Below are 26498 nucleotides of genomic sequence, written 5' to 3'. Positions count from 1 at the left end.
GGAGCGGTGCAGGAAAGTGCATGTGATTCAGACAGGATCCGCACTGCATTCCTGTTAAAATAGCATGCAATTCTTTGCAGTGCAATTCGAGGCCATTCATTTTGTATGGGCTCAAATCGCACCGCAAAGGTATCGTTTTTAGGTATTGAAGCGTTTGCACGCTTGTACTTGTGCTTCGTATCGGCACCTATAGCAGTATCGGTGCAGCCCTAATACAGAGTATTACAAAATATGCGTGCAATATACACATGCACATGCTATCTATCCTTCCTAACAAATGAGCATGGGCAATTATGTGATCACACTAAACGGCTATGTAACATAGTTTTTCCTGATGATGGTGCCTTCTTCCAGGATTTCTCCAAACTGCTTCTTGGAGTCCTGCAAAACTACTTCTGCTCCCTTTCCAAGTCCTTTTGTTCGCTAACCTTACTTCCTGCCAACAACATTTACTTTCCTGAGCTCATGAACCAGTCCAACAAGTTCATTTCCTGAGCTCATGAACCAGTCCAACAAGTTCATTAGCCTATGAATAAGGGAAGCATAGCTTCTACTTATATTTATGCTATAAAAATCACTGAAATGGCCATAACAAAACAGTTTCCCCTACCTGTCAGTGGTAATGTACACTGAGCCATGCATGCTCAGCTCAGAGTACTTTTATGGCACCCGCTCTGTGCCATGATGGCACCCGCTCTGTGACTGTTTGGTAGTGAGATCATCGTGGCCTGGCCATTCAAGCAGTCGAGCAGGGCATACCTGGAGAGAACGGCATCCAAGCACTGACAGCGCTGCGCTGGAGGGAAACCTTTGACAGGTAAGTCTGTAATAACGTGCTAATATGCTGTGCATACTAGCACATTATGGGATAAACCTGCAGGGGGCTCATTAACAAAAAAAAATGCCAGTGGAGTTTAATTCTGCACTAAAGTGTAAGTTTACCTTTTCACGAAAAAATAAAAAGGTGAATTGGCACCCTACATCAGTGGTGCAGGGATGTGAACACCCTGCTCTTTTTCCCCTTCTTTTCTTAGGGCTTCCAGGATGGATTGGACCGATTCTGATTGGTCACGTGCTGGCATATTTCTACTTTGATCAACTAGAATCTCCCTGATCCATTCCATTCTGGAAGCCATAGGGAAAGCAGGAATTTGAATGCCCCGCTCTTCTTTCCCTTGACCACTACATTGGCTGCGTGGGCAATGACAGCTAATCACCCACAGGTGCAACAGGAACCAGGAAGGGAGTGGGGAAGGGTGTAGGGTGGTGTTGCACCTTTTTGATTTTTTGTGCAAAGGTGAACTTACACTTTAAGCATTGCTGCTGAGGTTGATATACAGAAAAGCAAACAAAGAACTTTCTCTGGTTTTGCATATATCCATATCAAATTTTTAAAGCGGTATTAAAGCCTCTTCCTTTTTTTTCTTTTCTTTTTTTTTTTCTAAAATGAAATAGGTTTATACTTACCTGCAATGTTCAAAGATATTGCACCGAGTGGCCCCTAACTTCCTCTTCTAGGGTACCTCGCTGGCAGTGTTCACTCCTCCCTTCCTGCTTGTGCCACCATAGCAAGGTGTGTGCAATTGAAGCACACACTGGGGCGCGCTGTGTGCATCTATAGGTACAGAGCATGGTTTGGCCACTCCCCCCTCCCTCTTCACTCGATTTTATTGACAGCAGGGGAAGCCAATCACTGCTGGAGCAGGGAGATAGACCAGCGCTGCAGCAGACAGGCACAGCGCTGGATCGATGTAGGTAAGTATTTTAGGGGGTGGGGGACGACGAAAGAGCTAGTAAAAGTTTTTTTTTTTTTCACCTTTTAAGGCAGGAAATGCATTGGGGTAAAAAAACCTTTTGACTTTAACCCCCCAGTTCACAAATATGCGACCGTGCGGGCTGCGTTTTGCACAGGCACGGGAGTCCATTCATTTGAATGGACTCCCGTGCCCATGACACGCAGGGAAAAGAAATCCCTGCAGTTCTTTGAAAAATGCAGCCCGCATGGGAACCTCGGTTCCCAGTACGGTTGCGTTTCCCAGTGCGGGCGGCATGCCATTAGAAGTAATGACACCGACCCGCGGGTCTGCAATTTTCTGTGCGGGTGGTGCGGCTGCACAGATTTTCGTGCGGATCCGCAGCGGCACCACCCGCACAGATGTGAACCTAGGGTAAAAGAAAAGATGAACCCCTGTGTGCTCTCATGGGTTTGGGGTGTAGAAAATACAGGTGTAACAGGTAACCTGGTCCAAAAGGTAGAGTTACCCTTTAAACAGGAAAATTTCCACCCTGATCTTTCCATTGCGAGTTGCAGGGAAGTGGGTAAGCGAGTCTTTTTATAACCTTTTGGGTTTTCAGTCTTTTCAAATGAGCCGCTGCAGGTCTGTATCTGACAGGATTTGTAATCAGATTAGTCAGACATGTGGCGTAGTGGCACGGATCCAGCTGTTCTAACCCTGTGATCCACCGAGTTACATTGTGTGCTTCACTGTTGCTGCTTTGACAACCCTGACGGTTGGCTGATTTGACTAAATTGCTCTTCCAGATTAAGATCTGATGCCTGTTTGACTGGCAGACTGAACATAATAAATTGCATTGGTTTGGTGATCAGCACCATTGGAAGTAAAACACTTTTGAAAAAGAAATGTTCTGCAAAACTTCTTAGACTTCCATTTTTTTTTTAACCACTTTACTACTACGCTATAGTCAAATGACGGTAGTCCAGTTCTGGGAGGGTGTCATATGACGTCCTCCCAGAACGTGGCCCCCTCACGCTCCCAGTGGTATGCACCTGGCACGGTCTGTGATCGCTGTGTCCCTTGGACACCGCTGATCACATGACGTGTTAAAAGACCAATCGCAGCAGAAGTTTGTCACGTGATTAGCCGTGTCCAATCACAGCTGACCACCACGTAAGTACATTTGCTGGTTAACGGCAGTACTTTCCTCATGATGTCACAGAGTGAGGAAGGTACTGCAGACATCTGCACTGAAAATCAGGGCAATGATTATGAGTGCAACCCCAAAAGTACCCAACAGTGCTGCCCATCAGTGCTGCTAATCTGTGCCCATCAGTACCACCAGTCAGTGCCCTTCAGTACTACCTATTAGTGTCATTCACTGCCGCTTATCAGTGCCCATCATTGCCGCCTATCAGTGCCCATCAATGCCGCACATCAGTGCAGCATCATCAGTCCCTCTTTATTAACCAGTTCCGCCTCATCAGTGCTGCCTATCAGTGCAGCCTCATCAACACACATCAGTGGAGAAAAATTACCTGTTTGCAAAATTTTATAATAGAAACAAAGAAAAACTTTTTTTAAATACCACCAAAAGAAAGCTCTATTTTTGTAAAAAAAATGATAAAAACTTCATATACAGTTGCAAGAAAAAGTGAAGAGGAGTGGTCCAAAATTACTCCAGATCGTTGTGCAGGTCTGATCTGCAACTACAGGAAACGTTTGGTTGAGGTTATTGCTGCCAAAGGAGGGTCAGCCAGTTATTAAGTCCAAAGGTTCACATACTTTTTCCTCCCTGCACTGTGAATGTTTACATGTTATGTGCAATTAAACCATGGCAACATCTAATGTTTGTGTAGTATTATGTTCAGCAGACTGTGTTCTTCTATTGTTGTGACTTAGATGACGTTCAGAGCACATTTTATGCCCAATTCATGCAAAACTCCACGTAATCCCAAGGGGTTCACATACTTTTTCTTGCAACTGTAGGTACAGTGTTGTATGACCGCGCAATTGTCATTCAACGTGCAACAGCACTGAAAGCTGAAAAAAGGCCTGGGCAGGAAGGGGGTAAAAGAGCCCGGTAGGCAAGCGGTTAATCTGGGAAGAATTCTGTTTTATTTCCTTTCCGTTTAAAAGCATATTAAGAATATTATTCTGAAGATTAATCGCTGATATTAAATGTTTTTTCTTTTTATTTTCTTGCTCAGGTAATGGGTTTGTTAACCCGAGGGCTTCTCCCAGCCTGCTTGGCCCAGCAGGTGGAAATGCCCTGGGAAAAGTGATGCCCACCAAATCCCCTCCCCCTCCGGGGGGCAACCTTGGCATGAACAGCCGAAAGCCCGACTTGCGTGTAGTCATACCTCCCTCCAGTAAAGGAATGATGCCTCCTTTGGTGAGTGGAAAACACATTTTGTTTTATTTGTGAGTGTAGGCCGGCCAGTACAATAGATATACAACCTACAGCCAGCATGGGGGCAAGCACCTACTGTACTGATATTGCTACACCTGTCATTAGAATGGTGATTTAAAGCCTTTTTCTGTGTTTCATGTCCCTTTAAATAGTCTGTTTGGGCTAAGCCCGGCCCAAATGAACTGTATACTGTATGTGGCCTCAGCTACATACAGTACACAGCTCTGTTTTCTGGCAGTGGGATGAGAACTTCCAGCACAAAATAAAGTCAGGCTGATTGCTGCTCAGCCATTCACTGGAGGCTTTGTATTTTAATAATGAGTACAAGACTTCCTCTGATTGGATGAGTTTGGGATGTCTTTCGCCTGCCTCACTGCCTCAGCTAATCAGAGGAAGCATCGTATTCAGTTCTAGAATACAAAGCTTCCTGTGAATGGCTGAGCAGCACTCAGCCCAACTCTTTTTCATTCCAGGAGTGGGATGGGAAGCCCCCAGATCACCTGTATACGGTATATTGCTGTGGCTATATACAGTTAATACAGCACGCCCAGCAAGCGCACTTGTTAGTGAAGTAAATAGTTTCTTTGGACCAGTTTGGCCCAAACAAACTATTTAACATAGAGGTAGGCTTTAAAATGACCCCCTTCCTCAATAGCATAGCCATAGGTCTCTCTTTTGGGGGTGGGGTTCAATAGAAACCTGTGTGTGTGGGAAGGTACAGTTGTGACCAAAATTATTCAACCCCCAATGCTGTAAAGGGGTTTAGGGACTATAGTGTACATTTGGAATTGTATTCAGAATCAAATCCTACAAGGACGTTGTAACTACCCAAATGCAACTAAAATGACATCAATTGTTTATGTAATACAGTAGTAAATGGTTCTTATGTGGTTTCTTCATTGCCACAATTATTCAACCCCTTAAAGACTACCACTCTGAAGAACAGAGGTTCATACAGGTGCTTTCCATCAGGTATTGAAAACACCTGTGGATGTCACCGAGCAGCAATCAAGCATAATAAGCACCAATTAGGCAGCTTTAAAATGACTGTGATACTCAGCTCCTTCTAGACATTTACTGGTGTGGTTACAAACATGGTGAAGGCAAGAGAATGGTCCAGGAAGACAAGAGAAGAGGTGATTTCTCTTCACAGGAAGGGCAATGGCTATAAGAAGATTGCAAAGATGTTAAACATACCAAGAGACACCTTAGGAAGCATCATTCGCAAATTCAAGGCAAAGGGCACTGTTGAAACGCTACCTGGTCGTGGCAGAAAGAAGATGCTGACTTCGACTGCTGTGCGCTACCTGAAGCGTAGAGTGGAGAGAAGTCCCCGTGTGACTGCTGAGGAACTGAGAAAAGATTTGTCAGATGTGGGTACAGAAGTTTCAGCCCAGACAATAAGACGCACACTGCGTAATGAAGGCCTCCGTGCCAGAACTCCCAGGCGTACCCCCTTGCTGTCTCCAAAGAATAAGAAGAGTCGACTGCAGTATGCCAAAAGCCATGTGGACAAACCACAAAAGTTGTGGGATAGTGTTCTGTGGACTGATGAAACAAAATTAGAACTGTTTGGGCCCATGGATCAACGCTATGTTTGGAGGAGGAAGAACAAGGCCTATGATGAAAAGAACACCTTGCCTACTGTGAAGCATGGTGGAGGGTCAATCATGCTTTGGGGCTGTTTTGCTTCTGCAGGTACAGGGAAGCTTCAGCGTGTGCAAGGTACCATGAATTCTCTTCAGTACCAGGAGATATTGGATGGAAACGTGATGCAGTCCGTCACACACCTGAGGCTTGGGAGACGTTGGACCTTTCAACAGGACAATGATCCCAAGCATACCTCCAAGTCCACTAGAGCATGGTTGCAGAGGAAAGGCTGGAACATTTTGGAGTGGCCATCGCAGTCACCAGACTTAAATCCGATTGAGAACCTCTGGTGGGACTTAAAGAAAGCAGTTGCAGTGCGCAAGCCTAAGAATGTGACTGAACTGGAGGCCTTTGCCCATGAAGAATGGGCGAAGATACCCGTAGATCGCTGCAAGACACTTGTGTCAAGCTATGCTTCACGTTTAAAAGCTGTTATAACTGTAAAAGGATGCTGTACTAAGTACTAAGATTGAATGTCACTTGGGGGTTGAATAAAACTGATAATGCTGTGAGCACAGAAAAGACATTTGTGGTTATTTCATTATAACTGTTATGTTATATTTGTCTGACCTACAAGTGCCTCTTTAATGTAAATGTAAGCAAGATGACTGAATGATCAAAAGCAATGTCAAACTGGCCAAAACACTCAATTTCAGTGGGGGTTGAATAATTTTGGTCACAACTGTATGTGTGTACTTTTCTTGTTCTTTAGACTAATTTAAAGTGGCTGTAAACCCTTCCATATGCCCAGTGAAGTGACTGGCCTCAGGTGATACACGGAGATGAAACAAATCCTCCCTACATACATTGTACCTGTTTATCTGCATTCTTCTCTTCTTTACATCCAGAATTGCTAAAGCTTGTCTGAGCTGTCAGAAAACAGCGGTCAGAGAGCTGAAATGACACTCTGCAGAGCTCAGCGAGGAGAGATTTGAGAGCTGATTGGAGGGAAGGGTCACAGATAACATGCTGGGGAGTTTACTGGCTGTAGAAAAAAAATGGCAAAAGCCAAAAACAGCCGCTGTAAAAACGCCAGTGTGCAGGAGGACGTAGTGTGTTAGACAGATTCTGCTCGAGAGGGGGCACACTTTTTAACCCCTTCACGCCGGCGCCTCCCGGCCCTTTAAGGGTTTTGCGGGGCGGGGTTTAGGGTCATGTGACCGCAGTGACACACCGCCACGGCGGTCACATGATCAGGAAAGGTCCCGATCGAAAGAGAAGATGGGGACCTTTCTGTGAGTACCGGACATGTTTGCTGGGAGCGTGCAGGGCGTGCGCTCTCAGCACATATGTTCTTTTTTAATAGAACCCAAATGTGCGGCTGCTTGGCGTCTAGGCCCAGATGCCGGGAGGCCGCACATTTGCGTTCGGCCGGCGTGAAGAGGTTAAATAAAACTTCAATAAATTTAAAGTGATTCTAAAGGCTTATTTTTTTAATAGAAAAAAAATAACAAACATGTCATACTTACCTGCTGTGTGTAGTGGTTTTGCACAGAACAGCCCGGATCCTCCTCTTCTCAGGTCCCCCTCAGGCTCTCCTGGCTCTTCCCTCCTGTCTGGTGCCCCCACAGCAAGCACCTTGCTGTGGGATCACCTACTGCTCCTTGTGTCAATTCACACACAGAGCTGCTTCTTGGCTCCGCCTCCTCTCTCTCTCTCTTCTTATTGGCTCACTGGCTTTGATTGACAGCAGTGGGAGCCAATGAGAAGAAGGAATCCCGGGATAGCCGAGACTTCAGTGCACATCACTGGATTGAGAGGGGGCTTGGGTGAGTATTGGGGGTGGGGGTCTGGGGGGGGGGGATGCTGCACTGAGAAGGTTTTTACCTTTATGCAAACAATGTGGTAAAAGAGCTTCAGCCTTTACAACCACTTTAATGCTAAAAGAAAAAAAAAAGTTCAGCAGATTGCTTGACAGGTTGGGTATCTATTTACTCGGTGTAAAAAAAAATTGAGTAACATATTGAATTTGTTTGTCTTAAAAATAACTTTAGTGTGTATATATAAATTTTTTTATTTTTTTTTTTTACTGAAAATTTGCACTTGATAAACTTTTGCACAAATGTGGTATAACAAAAATTGGAACTACCACCATTTTATTCTCAGAGTGTCTGGTTTCAGAAAATATGTAATGTTTGGGGGTGTTAATCTTCAGACCTAAAATGATTTTTTTAAACGTGCAAAAAATGTCTGTAGCGGCAAAAGGGTTTAAAGTTGTTGTAATCACTTACATATATCCACTGAAGTGACTAACTTCAGGTGATTCATAGAGGTTATACTCCTACATAAGTTGCACCTATTTATCTGTAGTTCTTTCCACCAGAGCTGTTCCAAGTGATGAATTTACACAATTTTTCAGCTGCAGAAGGCAGAGGGTTGGTATCCGATGGCACACACTGCACAGTGTAGAGCAGGGAACTGAGTGTAATCTGAGAACTGAGTGAATGGAAAGGACATACCCCTCTCTACACAGTCTCATATGGAAACATGCACTGCTCAGGCTGTCAGTCAGCTGCTTTGTGCTGGATGGGAGGGGGCTGTCTCCTTGAATTGTCTGTTGTTGGCCTTTCAACACAGAGGACACCCTTGAAATATAAAAACCTGATAAAATATACTATATCTACAACTCATGATACATTAGAGTTCTGGTCAGAGGGAACTCCTTACACTTGAGGTCATTGGGAAGAATGACCCCCTTATAGATAAAAAGGACAATGGTGTCAGTGGGAACCTTTCAGAGAGGCAGAAAATGAACCCCCAGACACCTCCTGGAGGAACCCTAGGCATCCCTGATTGAGAAACCATGCCATAGACTGTCAGAAGTGACTCATGCAGATAGCAGAGGAGTGAGAGTGCAGACAGAAATCACACTCTGTGCTCTGGATTGAGACAAGTACACAATATAGAAGGAAATGCTTTGTTCATTTTTTATTTTAGAGGTTTACAACCACTTTAAGCCTGGGTTCACACTGATGCGGTGCAGGATTTGCACCGGTTTCTGTGCGATTTCTGCACCGCATCATAATCGCACCCCATTCACAAGAACCATTGCGGGTGTGTATTTTAAGTTAACAACACCCCAAAATCAGTTCGCAAAATGCGGTGCAATGTGCAGAATTGGATCACATGGGTGTGAACACCCATGTGATCCGATTCTGGTGTGGCCTAAAAAAGGGTCCTGCGCTTTTTTGGTGCGTATGCAGTGCGATGTGAGCCATACAAAATGTATGGCTCAAATCGCACCGCACAGAATTCGCATGTGATTTGCACAGGAGTGCGATTCCTGTGCAAATCACATGCGATATACTGCACCAGTGGGAACCGGGGCTTAAGGATAAAGAAGCTGCCTACTTAGCGATTAACTCAGCTGCTGAAACTGCTTAAACTGAGCATTTAATGTCACTTTAACATAATGAAATTTCAGTCTGAAAATTTCTGTGGCATTCAGCAACTGTCCACAGACCTCAAAGTAGTTGTAAACCCTTCCATATACCCAGTGAACTGACTGACCTCGAGTGATACACAGAGATCAAACAAATCCTCCTACATAAGTTGTACCTGTCTATCTGCAGTTTTCTCTTCTCTCCATCCATTCAAAGTCCAGAATATTTAAAGCTCATCTGAGCTTCAGAAAACAAGGGCGGGGAGCTGAAATTACACACTGCGGAGTTCAGTGAAAGCTGATTGGAACCTCTCCTTCACCCAGCACACAGGAACAGAGCTGAGACTGTCAATCACAGGTTATGTGGTGGAGCTCCCTCCCCTGTCACTTTTTTTTTTTCATGGTGTAAGGAAAAGATGTCAGACGTGACAGATAGCAGAGGAATGAGGCAGCAGACAGAAATGACACTTAGTGCTCTGGATTGAGACAAGTACACACTATAGAGGGATATGCTTTGTTCATATTTCATGTCTGAGATTTACAGCCACTTTATATCCTGCCATAGTAGCAGACAATGTATACTTTGGTATATAATTCTCTGTATACAGCAGTGCTATGGGTTGATGGTGAGGTTTGTACCGTTGTACACTGTAACCACTATATCTGTACCTTTCCTCACTCCCGTACAGACAGAGGAAGATGAATTAGACTTGGTGAGTGAAGTGTGTGCATCCTAGACACTTACACATAACCATCTCAGATGTTCCCTCTAAAATCTTTGCAAGCTTTCAAAAGATCTCTTGACATTGATTCTAAATCTTTGAGATGGATACATTGTTCCCAGGGAGGATCTGCTTGTTGTTTTGCTCTTTTTTAGGAGGAACATCAGATAAAAACATGCACATTGTGTATTTTGTGTATCCCCACCCTGCACTCCCCTATCACCGTCCTTTCCGATACATAACTCTCCTAGTACAGGAGCTCTTCACCGGTCTGTCTTTCAATGAGGTTACATCATCCCTGGTGAGGTCATTTCTTGTCAGAGCTGTGAATGATCTCATCTTCCTCAGGAGGGCTCAAACAGCAGTCTGCTATGTACACAGAGCGAGTCCTCCGAGCTCTCTCTTCGCACTTCTTTTCTTATATTTATTAGTAATGTGTGAATGATTTCGGCTGCTCATCCCGAGTGCAGCTCCACCTCTCCCGTATTGTAATGCCAATCTTGTGAGCCTTTGTACAGACTCCAGACCTTCCAATCAGATGGTAATTGGGGGGGATAGCTTGTAAAGATCCCAGACCCTCCAGTCTGATGGCACTTGGGGGGGATAGCTTGTAAAGATCCCAGACCCTCCAGTCTGATGGCACTTGGAGATATCAATTTTTAAAGTCCCCACTACCCTCCAGTCTGTTGGCAGATAGAGGAGGAGATTTTGTAGAGACCCCTGACCCTCCAATCTAATGGCACTTGGGGGGAGAGATTTTGTACAGAACTCACTCTCCTCCATTTAATGGGACTTAGCGGAGAGGTTTTGTAGCAACCCAAGGCCTTCCAATCTGATAGCACTTGGGGGAAGAGATTTTGTGTAGACCCTAGACCCTCCAATCTGATGGCACTTGAGGGAATAGATTTGAAAAGACTCCACTACCTGCCAATCTAATGGCACTTGGGGGGAAGAGATTTGTCTAGACCCCAAACCCTCCAATCTGATGGCACTTGGGGGAATAGATTTTTAAAGACTCCACTACCCTCCAGTCTGATGGCACTTGGTGGAGGAGATTTTGTAGCGACCCCGACCCTCCAATCTAATGGCACTTGGGAGATTATGTACAGACCCCACTACTCTCCAGTCTGATGGCAATTTGCGGAGAGGTTTTGTAGCAACCCAAGGCCTTCCTGATGGCACTTGGGGGAATGGATTTGACAAGACCCCAGACTTGCCAATCTGATGGCACTTAGGGGAGAGGTTTTGTACCAACCCAAGGCCTTCCATTCTGATGGCATTTAGGAGGATAGATTTGTATAGACCACAGACCCTCCAGTCTGATGGCACTTGGGGGAGAGGTTTTGTACCAACCCAAGGCCTTCCATTCTGATGGCATTTAGGAGGATAGATTTGTATAGACCACAGACCCTCCCATCTGATGGCACTTGGGGAGGAAAAGATTTTGTATTGACATCAGACCAGGGATAGGCAATCTATGGCCCTTCAGCTGTTGTGGAACTAAATGTCCCATGAAGCATTGCAAGAAAGACCACTACAAGCATGACTCCCAGAAGCGTAGGCATGATGGGACTTGCAGTTCTGCAACAACTGGAAGGCCGTAGTTTGCTCACCAGTGCCTCAGACCCTCTAATCTGATGGCACTCTGGTGAAGTTTAAGAGGAGAGGATGGTTAACCTTGATTTTGAAGCATGAGAGAAATTAGAAAAAACAGACCACCTTTTTTAAAAAAAAAAAAAAAAAAATAGATTATAATGCAAGCTACTACAATACTGTTATCACCATTTTTGTATGTATTACAGTAGATTTCCCTTTCTCAGAATAAGCTTTTGGCAGAGTTTCATGGCCTTGCAATATCATTATCTTGGTATTTTTCCTAACATGAGCGAGCAACAAGCTTTGTGCCTTTGGCCAAATATAGTCAGCTTTGCCATTTCAATTACCACTCACAGATCACAACCTCCCAGTGCCGGGCTGCATGCGGCATGCTCTGCTGTATAGTATTTGTGTGGTGCACGCTGTGTTTTTATGTTTTTCATGCATATGGCAAGCCTGGCACCGTAGCAGAAAGTTCATGCGGGAATGCTTGCATGTGTGTATGTATGGTTTCTTGTTCAGCTCTCTCACATGCAGGCTGCCTTTATTTTTTGTTGGGTTTAAATGCTTGTTATCCTCCATACTGAAATCATCGATGTGACGTCTTTGTCTGGTAATGTCGGTACAAGACTACCCTCTGTTGGTTCTGTGTAGAATTGCATACAGACCTTTTATATTATCATTAATAATTTATGCATTTATTATTATTTTTATTAATAATAATAATAGTAACAACAGTAGACAGTAGTAGTAGTTTTATATTGATAAAATACAAATCTAAAATTATTTGTAATATTTTTTTTTTATTATTAATAATAACAATAATATACAAATAATAATGTTCTTATAGTTGTAGTTATTGTTCTTTTTATTCATGAAAAATGGACCCTTGATTTAGACCAGGGTTCTCCAAACTTTATAAACAAAGGGCCAGTTTACTACAGACTTTAGAGGGGCCAGACTGGCCAGTGGGAGTAAAACAAGTTCCCAAAGTGAGTAGGGGAAAAAACATGCCCCATTGTTTTCAGTGAGAGTAATTGTGCCCCTGCATTGGTGTCAGTGGGAGGAATATATATTAAGAATAAGTAAACATATATAGAAAAAGTTATGAAGTAGAGATGATACTAAAAAAATATATACATAGAGCTTGTAAGCTGGCAGTATGTATGTATATATTTTTATAGTATCATTTTTTTTTAAATTTTTGATAATACAGTGGGGCAAAAAAGTATTTAGTCAGCCACGAATTGTGCAAGTTCTCCCACCTAAAAAGATGAGAGGCCTGTAATTGGCATCATAGGTAGACCTCAACTATGAGAGACAAAATGAGAAAAAAAATCCAGACAATCACATTGGCTGATCTGGAAAGAATTTATTTGTAAATTATGGTGGAAAATAAGTATTTGGTCACCTACAAACAAGCAAGATTTCTGGCTCTCGCAGACCTGTACCTTCTTCTCTAAGAGGCTCCTCTGTCCTGCACTCATTACCTGTATCAATGGCACCTGTTTGAGGTTGTGGACAGGTGTCTTTTATACTGATAACAAGTTCAAACAGTCACACTCCAAACTCCACTATGGTGAAGATCAAAGAGCTGTCAAAGGACACCAGAAACAAAATTGTAGACCTGCACCAGGCTGGGAAGACTGAATCTGCAGTAGGCAAGCAGCTTGGTGTGAACAAATCAACTGTGAGAGCAATAATTAGAAAATGGAAGACATACAAGACCACTGATAATCTCCCTCGATCTGGGGCTCCACGCAAGATCTCACCCCGTGGGGTCAAAATGATCACAAGAACGGTGAGTAAAAATCCCAGGACCACATGTGGGGACCTAGTGAATGACCTACAGAGAGCTGGGACCAACGTAACAAAGGCTACCATCAGTAACACACTACGCTGCCAAGGACTCAGATCCTGCAGTGCCAGACGTGTCCCCCTGCTTAAGCCAGTACATGTCTGGGCCCGTCTGAAGTTTGCTAGAGAGCATTTGGATGATCCAGAAGAGGATTGGGAGAATGTCATATGGTCAGATGAAACCAAAATAGAACTGTTTGGTAGAAACACAACTCGTCGTGTTTGGAGGAGAGAGAATGCTGAGTTGCATCCAAAGAACACCAAGCCTACTGTGAAGCATGGGGGTGGCAACATCATGCTTTGGGGCTGTTTCCCCGCAAAGGGACCAGGACCACTGATCCATGTACAGGACAGAATGAATGGGGCCATGTATCGTGAGATTTTGAGTGCAAACCTCCTTCCATCAGCAAGGGCATTGAAGATGAAACGTGGCTGGGTCTTCCAACATGACAATGATCCCAAACATACCGCCCGGGCAACGAAGGAGTGGCTTCGCATTTCAAGGTCCTGGAATGGCCTAGCCAGTCTCCAGATCTCAACCCCATAGAAAACCTTTGGAGGGAGTTGAAAGTCCGTGTTGCCCAGCGACAGCCCCAAAACATCACTGCTCTAGAGGAGATCTGCATGGAGGACGGGCCAACATACCAGCAACAGTGTGTGCCAACCTTGTGAAGACTTACAGGAAACGTCTGACCTCTGTCATTGCCAACAAAGGATATATAACAAAGTATTGAGATGAACTTTTGATATTGACCAAATACTTATTTTCCACTATAATTTGCAAATAAATTCTTTCCAAATCAGCCAATGTGATTGTCTGGATGTTTTTTTCTCATTTTGTCTCTCATAGTTGAGGTCTACCTATGATGCCAATTACAGGCCTCTCTCATCTTTTTAAGTGGGAGAACTTGCACAATTGGTGGCTGACTTAAAACTTTTTTGCCCCACTGTATATATGCACAGTATCTCACAGAAATGATTACGCCCCTCATATTTTTGTTAATATTTTATTATATCTTTTCATATGACAACACTGAAGAAATGACACTTTGCTACAATGTGACGTAGTGAGTGTACAGCTTGTATAACATGTAAATTTGCTGTTCCCTCAAAATAACTCAATGCACAGCCATTAATGTCTAAACCGCTGGCAACAAAAGGGAGTCCACCCCTAAGTGACAATGTCCAAATTGGGCCCAAAGTGTCAATATTTTGTGTGGCCACCATTATTTTCCAGCACTGCCTTAACCCTCTTGGGCATGGAGGTCACCAGAGCTTCACAGGCTGGCAGTGGAGTCCTCTCCCACTCCTCCATGATGACATCACAGAGCTGGTGGATATTAGAGACCTTGCGCTCCTCTACCTTCCATTTGAGGATGCCCCACAGATGTTCAAAAGGATTTTTGGTCTGGAGACATGCTTGGCCAGGCCATCACCTTCACCCTCAGCTTCTTTAGCAAGGCAGTGGTTGTCTTGGAGGTGTGTTTGGGGTCGTTATGTTGGAATATTGCTCTGTGGCCCAGTCTCTGAAGGGAGGGGATCATGCTCTACTTCAGTATGTCGCAGTACATGTAGCATCACTTAGGTGAACTCAATTCTGTGAGATACTGTATATCCCCACCCTTTGTTTTGTTTGTTAGCCCTGAAGAAGGGGGAGTCTATTCCTCCAAAACATGTTGGCTTGATGTACAAGTTGCTACTTTTTAATAAACGCCTATCAACCATACTTTATAAGTTGCAATTCTCTGGACGCTGGGCGCTACTTTCTTGTTATCCAAGTGTACATGCTAAAGCATCTGTAAGGTTGCACAGAAAGGGCAGCAGCCCAATCCCCAAGTGGACCCATCACCACCATCCATCACTGGGTACTATCCACTGGAAGGAATTCCTTTTAACCCACACAAATATCCATCCAAGACCAGTGACCAATCCAGTCAGTCCAGTGTGGTCTCCCAACACAAGCTTCTTTAGCTGCAGGCACCGTGGAGCAATTCATCTTCATAGCATAAACACTAAAGCCGAGTTCTGTAAAGTTCCTTGACAGCTCAGCTCACCCTGCTCCTTCTCACAGCAAAGACTAGTCAGCCTTCCAGCCTGTTCATGTTCATGTGATGCCCGTATCTCTGGATCTAAGGATTAAGATCTATGGTTTGCATTAAAGGTTTTAATTGTTCAGGCTCATGATTGCTCTTTTTGAAATCCTGGACATTTGGCTTCAAATTTTGGTGTCTGACCATTACATTTTTGCAACATTTATTTTATTGCTGAAAACTTATTACTTGTTCACAGAATACACAGAGGATAAGCAGCTCCCAGTCTACACAGCCTCTTGCAACTCCAGTTGTCTCTGTAACGACACCTAGTCTGGCCACACAGGGTCTGGTCTACTCCGCCATGCCTACTGCCTACAATACTGGTAAGCTTTACCAAATTCTGTTCACTCTGCATCCTTCCATCTTCAGATTCCTGTAATTTTTACATTTCCAATAAAAAAAAAAAAGCACCTAATAATATTATGTCCATGGGTTACTTTTGTTTGAGTAAAAAATGTATTCCCCAGCGCTCTCTACTGTAGTGGGCATTTTTTGCCTCCAGATCACATTTGGTTTTCTTCAAACTCTATGGACATTAAAGGGAGAACTAAGTTGGCTGTCCCATTCATTTCTATAGAGCTCACAGTCATGCTTGAGCATGGAAGCCCATGTCTGGGGGACAAAAAAAATCAAATGTAAACTCATGGCAGTCCCTGTGTTCTCAGTTAAAGCAGAGTTCCGGCCCCCCACCACCTCCCCAAAAAAAAAGAAATTAACGTTCGCAGCTACAAATACTGTGTAATAGTAAGGCACTTACCTGTCCGTGCATCCAATGGTGTCCTCACCCCGAGCCGACTCTTTAATCTGCTGTCGGGTGCTGGCGCCACCATCTTGACTAAGGGAAACTGGAAGTGAAACTTTGCAGCTTCAACGCCGGTTGCCTTCTACGCATGCGTGAAGCACGCCGCACTTTGTGAATGGCGTGCAATCCTCTGGGACCTTAGAAGTGTCCCAGAGGGCTGTGGGGTGGGGGCGAACTTCCGGCTCAGTTGGCCATGACGAATTCAGCCAGAAGTAAGAGTGGGTACTTGTCAAAACCAGGTACCTGCTGCTTTCCCCCCAAAGGTGCCAAATGTGGCAGCGGAGGGGGGGGGGTGGAGGCAGAAAAGTGGAGCTTTAAACTACATAATGCCCATTAACTGTCATAATACCCACTCTGATTAAAGTGTAAATTGGGGGAGTATCTCCACTCAGGGTCAATCACTAGCTCAACATGTATTGATCCAGGGAATGTCCGATTGCCTCTCAGGGGATCAGGAAGGATTTTTTTTCCCTGCAGGAGCAAATTGGATCGTGCTTTGCTGGGTTTTTTTTTTGCCTTCCTCTGGATCAACTGTGGGTGTAGTATTAAAACTTTTTTTTTTCTTTTAATGGTTAAACTGGATGGACTTTTTTGTCTTTTTTCAGCCAGACTAACTATGTAATTATGTAACTATATTAAAAGATCTGTACTGAAAGTAATGCAAACGCGGGCATAAGTGATTTATTAACCTACAATAGTTGGTCACATGTTGGTAGAGTAGCTCTTCCTCTATAGTAACTCTTCTTTTTCATTGCAGGGATATAATGGATTCCTAGCAGAAGCAACATACAGTCATTGAGTTCTTGATGTAGGAGGGGGTGCAGGCTGCCTGACATCCACAGAAGGCTACAGAATGTTTGCAGAGATGACAAGAATCACCAATGACAAGACATTGTTCTCCTCAATGTTGTCATCTCCGTAATCATTCTGTAGCCTTCTGTGGATGTGGGACAGCCTGCACCCCTCCTTCATCAAGAACTCGATGATGGCACATTGCTTGTTTGGAATCCATTATTGACCTACACTGAAAAAAATGATGATTTACTATAAAGGAAGAGCTATTCTACCAACATGTGACATTTGACCGATCAATGCAAGTTAATAAAAAAAAGTTATGCCCACTTTTGCATCACTTTTGGTACAGTTCTCATATTTGTAGTGTTCTAGGAGGCAAATTGTCCCCAGCTCAGTCCTCCGCTGTTTGCTCAGTAACATACTAAATATTCTGCTTCTAAGGTCTGAACTTGGGTGAATAAGGGATTGTGACAGGCTCTCATCTGCCCAGCTTCTACGAATGAACCTATGAATTGAGGAGGTGGGTCTATCAAACTTCCGCCTCTTCCATTGAGGAGGTGGGTCTATCAAACTTCCGCCTCCTCCATTGAGGAGGTGGGTCTATCAAACTTCCGCCTCCTCAATTGAGGAGGTGGGTCTATCAAACATCCGCCTCCTCCATTCATAGATCGCGTTCCATTTGTAGAAACTGTAGTTATGGCTTCTATGAATAGAGCAGCTTGGTGCAATGGATGGGTATACAGTCATGGCCGAAATTGTTGGCACCCTTGATATTTTTCCTGAAAATCAAGTATTTCACACAAAAAAGGTATTGCATTAACACATGTTTTGCTATACACATGTTTATTCCCTTTGTATGTATTGGAACAAATATAAAACAGAGGCAGAAAAGCAAATATGACATAATGTCACACAAAACCCCAAAAATGGGCTGGACAAAAGTATTGGCACCCTTAACTTAATATTTGGTTGCACACCCTTTGGAAAACATAACTGAAATCAGTCGCTTCCTATAACCATCAATAAGCTTCTGACACCTCTCACCCGGAATTTTGGACCACTCTTCCTTTGCAAACAGCTCCAGGTCTCTCTTATTGGAAGGACACCTTTTCCCAACAGCAATTTTAAGATCTCTCCACAGGTGTTCAATGGGATTTAGATCTGGGCTCATTGCTGGCCACTTCAGAACTCTCCAGCGCTTCTTTGCCATCCATTTCTGAGTGCTTTTTGACGTATGTTTGGGGTCATTGTCCTGCTGGAAGACCCAGGATCTTGGACGCAAACCCAGCTTTCTGACACTGGGCCCTACAGTGCGACCCAAAATCCTTTGGTAATCCTCAGATTTCATGATGCCTTGCACACAGTCAAGGCACCCAGTGCCAGAGGCAGCAAAACAACCCCAAAACATCATTGAACCTCCACCATATTTTACCGTAGGTACTGTGTTTTGTTCTTTGTAGGCCTCATTCCGTTTTCGGTAAACAGTAGAATGATGTGCTTTACCGAAAAGCTCTATCTTGGTCTCATCTGTCCACAAGACGTTTTCCCAGAAGGCTTTTGGCTTACTCAAGTACATTTTGGCAAACTGTAGTCTTGCTTTTTTATGTCTCTGTGTCAGCAGTGGGGTCCTCCTGGGTCTCCTGCCATAGCGTTTCATTTCATTTAAATGTCGACGGATAGTTCGCGCTGACACTGATGCTCCCTGAGCCTGCAGGACAGCTTGAATGTCTTTGGAACATGTTTGGGGCTGCTTATCCACCATCCGGACTATTCTGCGTTGCAATCTTTCATCAATTTTCCTCATCCGTCCACGACCAGGGAGATTAGCTACAGTGCCATGGGTTGCAAACTTCTTGATAATGTTGCGCACTGTGGACAAAGGCAAATCTAGTTCTCTGGAGATGGACTTGTAACCTTGAGATTGTTGATATTTTGCCACAATTTTGGTTCTCAGGTCCTCAGACAGTTCTCGTCTCCTCTTTCTGTTGTCCATGCTTAGTGTGGCACAGACAGACACACAATGCAAAGGTTAAGTGAACGTCTCTCCTTTTTATCTGCTTTCAGGTGTGATTTCTATATTGCCCACACCTGTTACTTGCCCCAGGTGAGTTTACAGGAGCATCACATGCTTGTAACATTCTTATTTATCCGCAGTTGTGAAAGGGTGCCAATACTTTTGTCCAGCCCATTTTTGGAGGTTTGTGTGACATTATGTCGAATTTGCTTTCTTTCCTCCCTTTTTTTGTTTTGTCCCAATACACACAAAGGGAATAAACATGTGTATAGCAAAACATGTGTTAATGCAATACGTTTCGTGAGAAATACATGATTTCCTGGAGAAATATCAAGGGTGCCAACAATTTCGGCCATGACTGTAGTTGGGCACTTTTGATGAGTACCTGTCACAGCTCCTTGCCTCTGTTAATCTTCCCTACACCGAAAGATTATGGTAGAGGGGGTGGGGGAATCGGAGAAGGAAGGTTTTGGCAAAAGGAGGCCACAACAGCACAAGGCACACATATCACTGCAGGTAAATAATGTCCCTTGTGCAGATGTTTTGTTTTTTGTTTTAGGTAGATTTAAACTTTAATTTGTCCACCCCAGGACAAATCATTAGATTGACTATATGGCAGATGTATGAATATGAAAATTTGGCAGGTTACTGTCCAGAGCCAGTTCGATATATTTCATAGCAAATCTATGAAATATAAAGAAGAAATTTAATCTCCAAACACGGAAAGGTTTCTTCACAGTGAGAACTGTGAAAATGTGGAATAGACTCCCTCAAGAGTTGATTCTGGCCAGCTCAGTGGATTTCTTCAAAAAAGTCCTGGATTCTTTCTTGGATACACAGAATATAACTGGATATAACATTTATAGGTAAGGTTGATCCAGGGAATATCCGATTGCCTCTCGGGGGATCAGGAAGGAATTTTTTTCCCAGCAGGAGCAAATTGGATCGTGCTTTGCTGGGTTTTTTTTGCCTTCCTCTGGATCAACTGTGGGTATAGGATTATAATTTTTTTTTTTTCGTATGGTGGAACTGGATGAACTTTTGTCTTTTTTTCAGCCAGACTAACTATGTAAATACAATATAGAAAACACAGGTACCAAGTTGAGTTTATTAAAGTCCTCCTTGACATATTTCCAGTAAAAAGAACTGGAGTTAAAAAAAAAAAAAAAAAAACCTTTGATACTTTTCTTTTTTTTTTTTTAATTTATATCACAATGTGGTCGAAAAATGGTTGTACATTTCTTGAAACAACAAAGTTTTGCTCTTTCACCGTTGGTTTTTATTCTTGCCCAGATTATCCTCTTACCAGTGCGGACCTTTCTGTTCTACAAGGGTTTAACTCGCCAGGAATGCTGCCCATTGGACAGGTGTCTGCCTGGCAGCAGCATCACTTAGGACAAGCAGCCCTCAGCTCCCTTGTGTGAGTATTGATCCAAATTTATGTTGCATACGTAGGAAAAGGAGTTTTGTGTTCATTTGGAAATTAAAGGCACAACTGTACTTTATGTCTAAAATTTTGAAAAGTAACTTTGGTGAGGGCTCAGGGTGGGAAGATTTGAGAACAGAGTTTGACTGTCTCTAGTCTCATCACTTTTCAATGATTTTCTTCTGTAAGCATTCAGGAGTAGAGAATGTAGAGAATTTATTTTTCTTCACGTGCAGATGACAGAATTTTTTTGCACGTGTTAGAATTTCTCAGCACCAAAAGATATTGGCGTTCGTAGTTCCAGTGTTCAACAAAGCAAATGTAGCTTTTTAGAAATTTGGGTTGGGGGTTGAAGTGGTTCTAAAGGCAGAAGGTTTTTATGTCTTAATGCATTCTATGCTTTACAGTAAAAAAAAAAACCTGCAGCTCCTCCCCCTTAGACTCACCTAAGCCCCATCTCATTCCAGCAATGTGCATGAGAGCAGCGGCTGTCCCATGTCTCTCTCTCTCTCTCGTTATTCGCCCACACAGCAGTGAGAGCCATTGGCTCCTGCTGTTGTCAATCACAGGTAGTGAGCCAATGAGGAGAGGATGGGTGAGGCAGAGCTACACTGTGTGTGCGAATGGACAAAGTCCATTACCAGGAGTGCTTCTCAGGAGCGAGCTCCTACTGTTGTCAATCACATCGAGCGAGCCAATGAGGAGAGGACGAGTGGGGCTGAGCTATACTGTGTGTGCGAATGGACAAAGTCCATTACCAGGAGTGCGGCTCAGAAGTGAGCTCCTGCTGTTGTCAATTACAGCCAGTGAGCCAATGAGGAGAGGACGGGTGGGGCTGAGCTACACTGTGTGTGCGAATGGACTTTGTCCATTACCAGGAGTGCTTCTCAGGAGCGAGCTCCTGCTCTTGTCAATCACAGCGAGCGAGCCAATGAGGAGAGGACGGGTGGGGCTGAGCTACACTGTGTGTGCGAATGGACAAAAAGTCCATTACCAGGAGTGCGGCACAAAAGTGAGCTCCTGCTGTTGTCAATCACAGCCAGTGAGCCAATGAGGAGAGGACGGGTGGGGCTGAGTTACACTGTGTGTGCGAATGGACTTTGTCCATTACCTGGAGTGCTTCTCAGGAGCGAGCTCTTGCTCTTGTCAATCACAGCGAGCGAGCCAATGAGGAGAGGACGGGTGGGGCCGAGCTACACTGTGTGTGCGAATGGACAAAGTCCATTACCAGGAGTGCGGCACAAAAGTGAGCTCCTGCTGTTGTCAATCACAGCCAGTGAGCCAATGAGGAGAGGACGGGTGGGGCTGAGTTACACTGTGTGTGCGAATGGACTTTGTCCATTACCTGGAGTGCTTCTCAGGAGCGAGCTCCTGCTCTTGTCAATCACAGCGAGCGAGCCAATGAGGAGAGGACGGGTGGGGCCGAGCTACACTGTGTGTGCGAATGGACAAAGTCCATTACCAGGAGTGCGGCACAAAAGTGAGCTCCTGCTGTTGTCAATCACAGCCAGTGAGCCAATGAGGAGAGGACGGGTGGGGCTGAGCTACATTGTGTGCGAATGGACAAAGTCCATTACCAGGAGTGCTTCTCAGGAGCGAGCTCTTGCTCTTGTCAATCACAGCGAGTGAGCCAATGAGGAGGGGACGGGTAGGGCCCAGCTACACTGTGTGTGCGAACGGACAAAGTCCATTACCAGGAGTGCGGTTTAGGAGCGAGCCTGCTAGAGTGCCCCCATAGCTAGAGGCTTGCTATTGGGGACACTTGGCAGAGAGAAGAAGCTAGGACCGCTGGCGGGGGGACCTAGAAAGAAGAGGATCAGGGCTGCTCTGTGTAAAACCATTGCACAGAGCAGTTCAATATGACATGCTTGTTATTTTTTTCAATTAGAACCTTTAGAATAACTTTAAGGGTGAAGATTATAGTTTGGTTCATGGTTACATTTTTTAGTGTGGAGAAGTTAAATGTTCATTTCAAGAGTCAGATTTTTTTTTTTTTTTGCTGTTTCATCTCCTATGTTTTGTTCCCTATGGGACAAAGTACATGTACTACTTTGTCCCATGTTACTAGGTGCTTCCTAATCCTAGCTGCACCTGAACTGCATCCCCTCCTGCCACAGCTGATATAGTAAACCTGTGTTCAGACCAGGGGCGGACTGACAACTCATGGGGCCCCCGGGCAATAGGAAATCACGGGGCCCCTGTGTCCTCTCCCACACTCAAACCACACCCAAAAAAGCCTATGAAAAGTACCAGGGGCATCTCATGGGGCCCCCTATTGACCCTGGGCCCTCGGGCAGTGCCCAGTGACTAAATGGTCAGTCCGTCCCTGGTCCAGACTGCACATTAATGTATTTACATATTCTGAACAAGCACAATAAAACAAGCCCCCATTCATCTATGTAGCTTTAAGGCATTGGGGAGAAATCGGAATACTGAATCCCAGCTCTTCCATGAAGAGCAGAATCTTGGCAGTCTACCAGCCCTCTAATTTAAACAACCAGCAGATTTTATTTAGCACTTAGAAACCCAGTTTTGTTGGAATACTTGAAAATAAATTACTTCACAGTACAAGTTGCTAGATAGGTCAGTGATGGTTTATTGTAAAATTCTTTTACTGTTTGTTATGAGCATGTATGGCCATAGTCTAGGAACAGGTGGACACAGGTGGACTCCTGGCTTTAAAGCTTTTAAGGTCACTCTACCTGTTTTTGTTTTCCTTGAAGGTAACACAACTGCAAACCCATAAATATCTGTGGTCATAGGGGCAGCAAAATAAGTGACAGAACACACAATAGAAATCCTGGTTATAGTTTGTTGTCTTGTCTGTCTCTTTCTAAGACTTCAAAATCTAGACATTGGCTGGTTGTAAATTGTATGTCCAACCAAACTTTGATAGACGGAGAAAGGATTGGAGCACCTGTCACATTGTATTGCTGTCTGGGGCTATGTTGGAGAGATTGTCCATCATTTACTGTCATGGTGGCAATGGGTTAACCCAGAGTATGGCCCCGTACACACAATCGGACAAATGATTGACTGTTTTTTTGTTTTTTTTTTGTTTTGTTTTATGCTGGTCTCATTTCAAAAGTGAATAGGTTACTAAAGTTACAAAAATTCTTGTATGATAGCGCTGAAAGCTGAAAATTGGCCTGGACTGGAAGGGGGTGAAAGTGTCCGGACTTGAAGTAGTTAAACACTTGACACGTTTTTCTATTGTGAATAAATTGTGGGTTTGAGATCTGCCAGTCATTGCATTCTGCTTTTATGTAGATTTTTACACAACTTTTTTTGAACTTGGGATTTGTACGTTCTTTGTTTCTATTATGGCATTGCTCGGTTTGTAATGATGCCTTCATAATTGCAAATGACATGCATCCACACAGTGGCTAAATGGTTAGCACTTCCGCCTGGCAGTACTCGGGTTGTTGGTTCGAATCCCAATCACGGCACCACCTGCCTGGAGTTTGCATGTTCTCCCTGTGCCTGCGTGGGTTTCCTCCGGGTACTCTGGTTTCCTCCCACACTCCAAAGACATGCTGGTAGGTGAACTGGCTCCTGTCTAAATTGTCCCTAGTATGTGTATGTATGAATGTGAGCTAGGGACCTTAGATTGTACGCCCCTTGAGGGTTAGGGACTGATGTGAATGTACAATATATATGTAAATTGATGGCGCTATATAAGTACCTGAAATCAAATCCACCTTCCTTCATTTATGCAGTTTTTTTTTTTTTTGTTTTGTATTTCACAGAGCTGGCGGGCAGCTATCTCAGGGTTCAAACTTATCCATCAATACCAACCAAAACATACACATCAAGTCGGAGCCGATCTCTCCTCCACGCGACAGGGTGACCTCCACCGGCTTTCCTCCGCAACAGCACCATCAACCCCAGGCTTGTCCAGAAATGGGGAGATCGCCCGTGGACAGCCTCAGTAGCTCCAGCAGCTCCTATGACGGGAGCGATCGAGAGGATGTTCGCAACGATTTCCATTCTCCCGTCAGCATGGGAAGGAATCCCAACACGGAAGACAGGGACAGCCCCTCCATGAAACGAATGAGGATGGATGCCTGGGTGACATAAAGGTTTTTTCTGTCCTCTTCAGTGGCTGAGCTCCATGCATATCAAAAACTTTTTTTTTTTTGTCTCCAGAGGATGCAGAACCCTATATATATATATATATATATATATATATATATATATATAAAAATAAAGAGAATGATGTCACACAAACATGCACAAGCTCATCTTTTGTGTGTCTCTTGTGTGCTCAGTTGTGTCCAACACAAATTCTATCAGGTACCTGCTGCAAATGACTGAACATAGACCTACAACATTACGTGGATGTGGCACCTACATGGAGTTTGACCCTTTTCCTGGAGAGAACACAGAAAAATCGGAGTCTTGTACTGTACCACATTGAGACTGCAATAGTAAAGGGATGTTTTTTTTCTTTTTTTTCTTTTTTTTTAGACAGGGATTGGGGGGGTTAGTGAAAATGCGTATCTCTGTAGTACGGTTGTAAGTCCCTTTTTAACCACCGCAACTGACTTGACATCCCCCTCTGCCAAGAGGTTTATACAGTACAAAGCTCTCTGTCCTTAGCCCCTTGTGTAGGCAGGCCATTCAAAGACCTGGCTTTGTAGCAGGAATACAAACCCGAAAGCAGGAAACAAAAGAAAGCAATACTGTATATGTAAATGTTTTATCCTACACAACCCATGCCTAAATCCCCCCTCCCCTCACGGTAGGAGTATATGAAGGGCTTAAGCCACACAGTCTATTTTTGCACGCTCAACACAAACAGCAATCAAAAAAAGGGAGAAAGGAGGTTTCTTGTCAAGTGTGTGACTTAAAAAAAAAAATATATATCTATATATATAAATAAAAATGGGATTGGGGGGGGAGCATGAGATTTTTTTTTTGTTTAAAGATCTACACGTCTGGTGGCGTTTAAAAGAAAGAAAAAAAAAGTAATATATTAAGTTATAATTGGAATATGTTTAAGAACATTTCTTTTTACATTCATACCTTGAAAAAAAAAAAAAACAAAACAAATAGAGAACTGATTTTAGCTTGTGTATATTTTATATTATTAAAAAAAAAAATACCCTTATGAATTAATGACTATATATAAAAAGTTCTATACTTTTGAACACGTTCTGCAATGAATTATTTATATAAACCAAAGCTGTATGTTGAGCTTTTTCTTTTTCCTTTTTTTTTTTTTTTTCTTTTTGTAGACTTTAGACTTCTCCTGTAATTCCTTGATTTTTATATATTTTTTTTTTTTTTGCTAAGAAAGTAAAAAAATAAAATAATAATGCAACATCTGCAGAAAGAAAATAAAAAAAAAAATAAGCCATGATATACCTGTATGTATAAATTTAAACTTTGAGCCAAACTCTCGTTCTTTTGTATATAACATCCTAAAATATTTCACGACAGGGTGTAAGTACCAATGTATTGTATGTTCAACAAACCGATTTATATATATATATACATATACATACATATATATATATATATATATATATATATATATATATATATATATATATATATATATATATATATATATATATAAATATAAATTGCGGATTACTGCCAACTTGAAGTGATGACGGCAATATCCAAGTAGAAAAGTATAAGAGTATTTAATGTGTAATGTACAGTTTTGTCAGATATGCTGTATTCCCTCTTGGGTGTTATTTGCTAGTACTGTTACTACACAACTCGCTTTTTTTTTCTGAGAGTTGTATAAAATTTGTTTTGTGGTATTCAAAGTGGTGTGTTTTTAATCTGACCTAATACTTAATATTTCATGCGCAGTATCGTGGCAAAATAGGCAAAAATTGGGCTGATTGGAGGAGACCGGTGTTTAGGTTGAGGAACGTGTTTTAGAGATGGCGTTTCTTTTAGAAGACTTCAGCAGCTTAGACCACACCTCTAGAAAAGCGCACCTCTTGTGTACACCATACAATAGGACTTTCATAGAAATTACTTCTGCCAGTT

At 43.3% G+C, this 26498-nt stretch overlaps 1 protein-coding gene across 8 annotated transcripts in view; it reads left to right on the top strand.

Annotated features, from left to right (window-relative positions):
* The window catches only part of MEF2A (myocyte enhancer factor 2A), a 302264-nt gene extending 275995 nt beyond the window's left edge, over positions 1-26269 (top strand). For 5 of the 8 annotated variants that reach the window (XM_089655538.1, XM_089655535.1, XM_089655539.1 and 2 more), the window contains 5 exons: positions 3947-4131; positions 9871-9894; positions 15646-15772; positions 20354-20480; positions 24236-26269. In XM_089655538.1, the coding sequence (XP_089511664.1) occupies positions 3947-4131; positions 9871-9894; positions 15646-15772; positions 20354-20480; positions 24236-24566 (794 nt within the window). In that variant the 3' untranslated portion in view covers positions 24567-26269. The remainder of the gene's footprint in view (positions 1-3946; positions 4132-9870; positions 9895-15645; positions 15773-20353; positions 20481-24235) is intronic. The other 3 variants (XM_089655541.1, XM_089655542.1, XM_089655537.1) reach the window with 1 other exon arrangement.
* The last annotated feature ends 229 nt before the right edge of the window (positions 26270-26498 follow it).

The sequence above is a fragment of the Staurois parvus genome, unplaced genomic scaffold, assembly GCF_062004578.1.
Source record: "Staurois parvus isolate SC_StPar_1 unplaced genomic scaffold, SC_StPar_1.0 ptg000845l, whole genome shotgun sequence".
NCBI classification, from domain to species: Eukaryota; Metazoa; Chordata; class Amphibia; order Anura; family Ranidae; genus Staurois; species Staurois parvus.
Note: the sequence above shows the minus strand (reverse complement) of the source record. Positions and strands in the feature narration are given on the sequence as shown.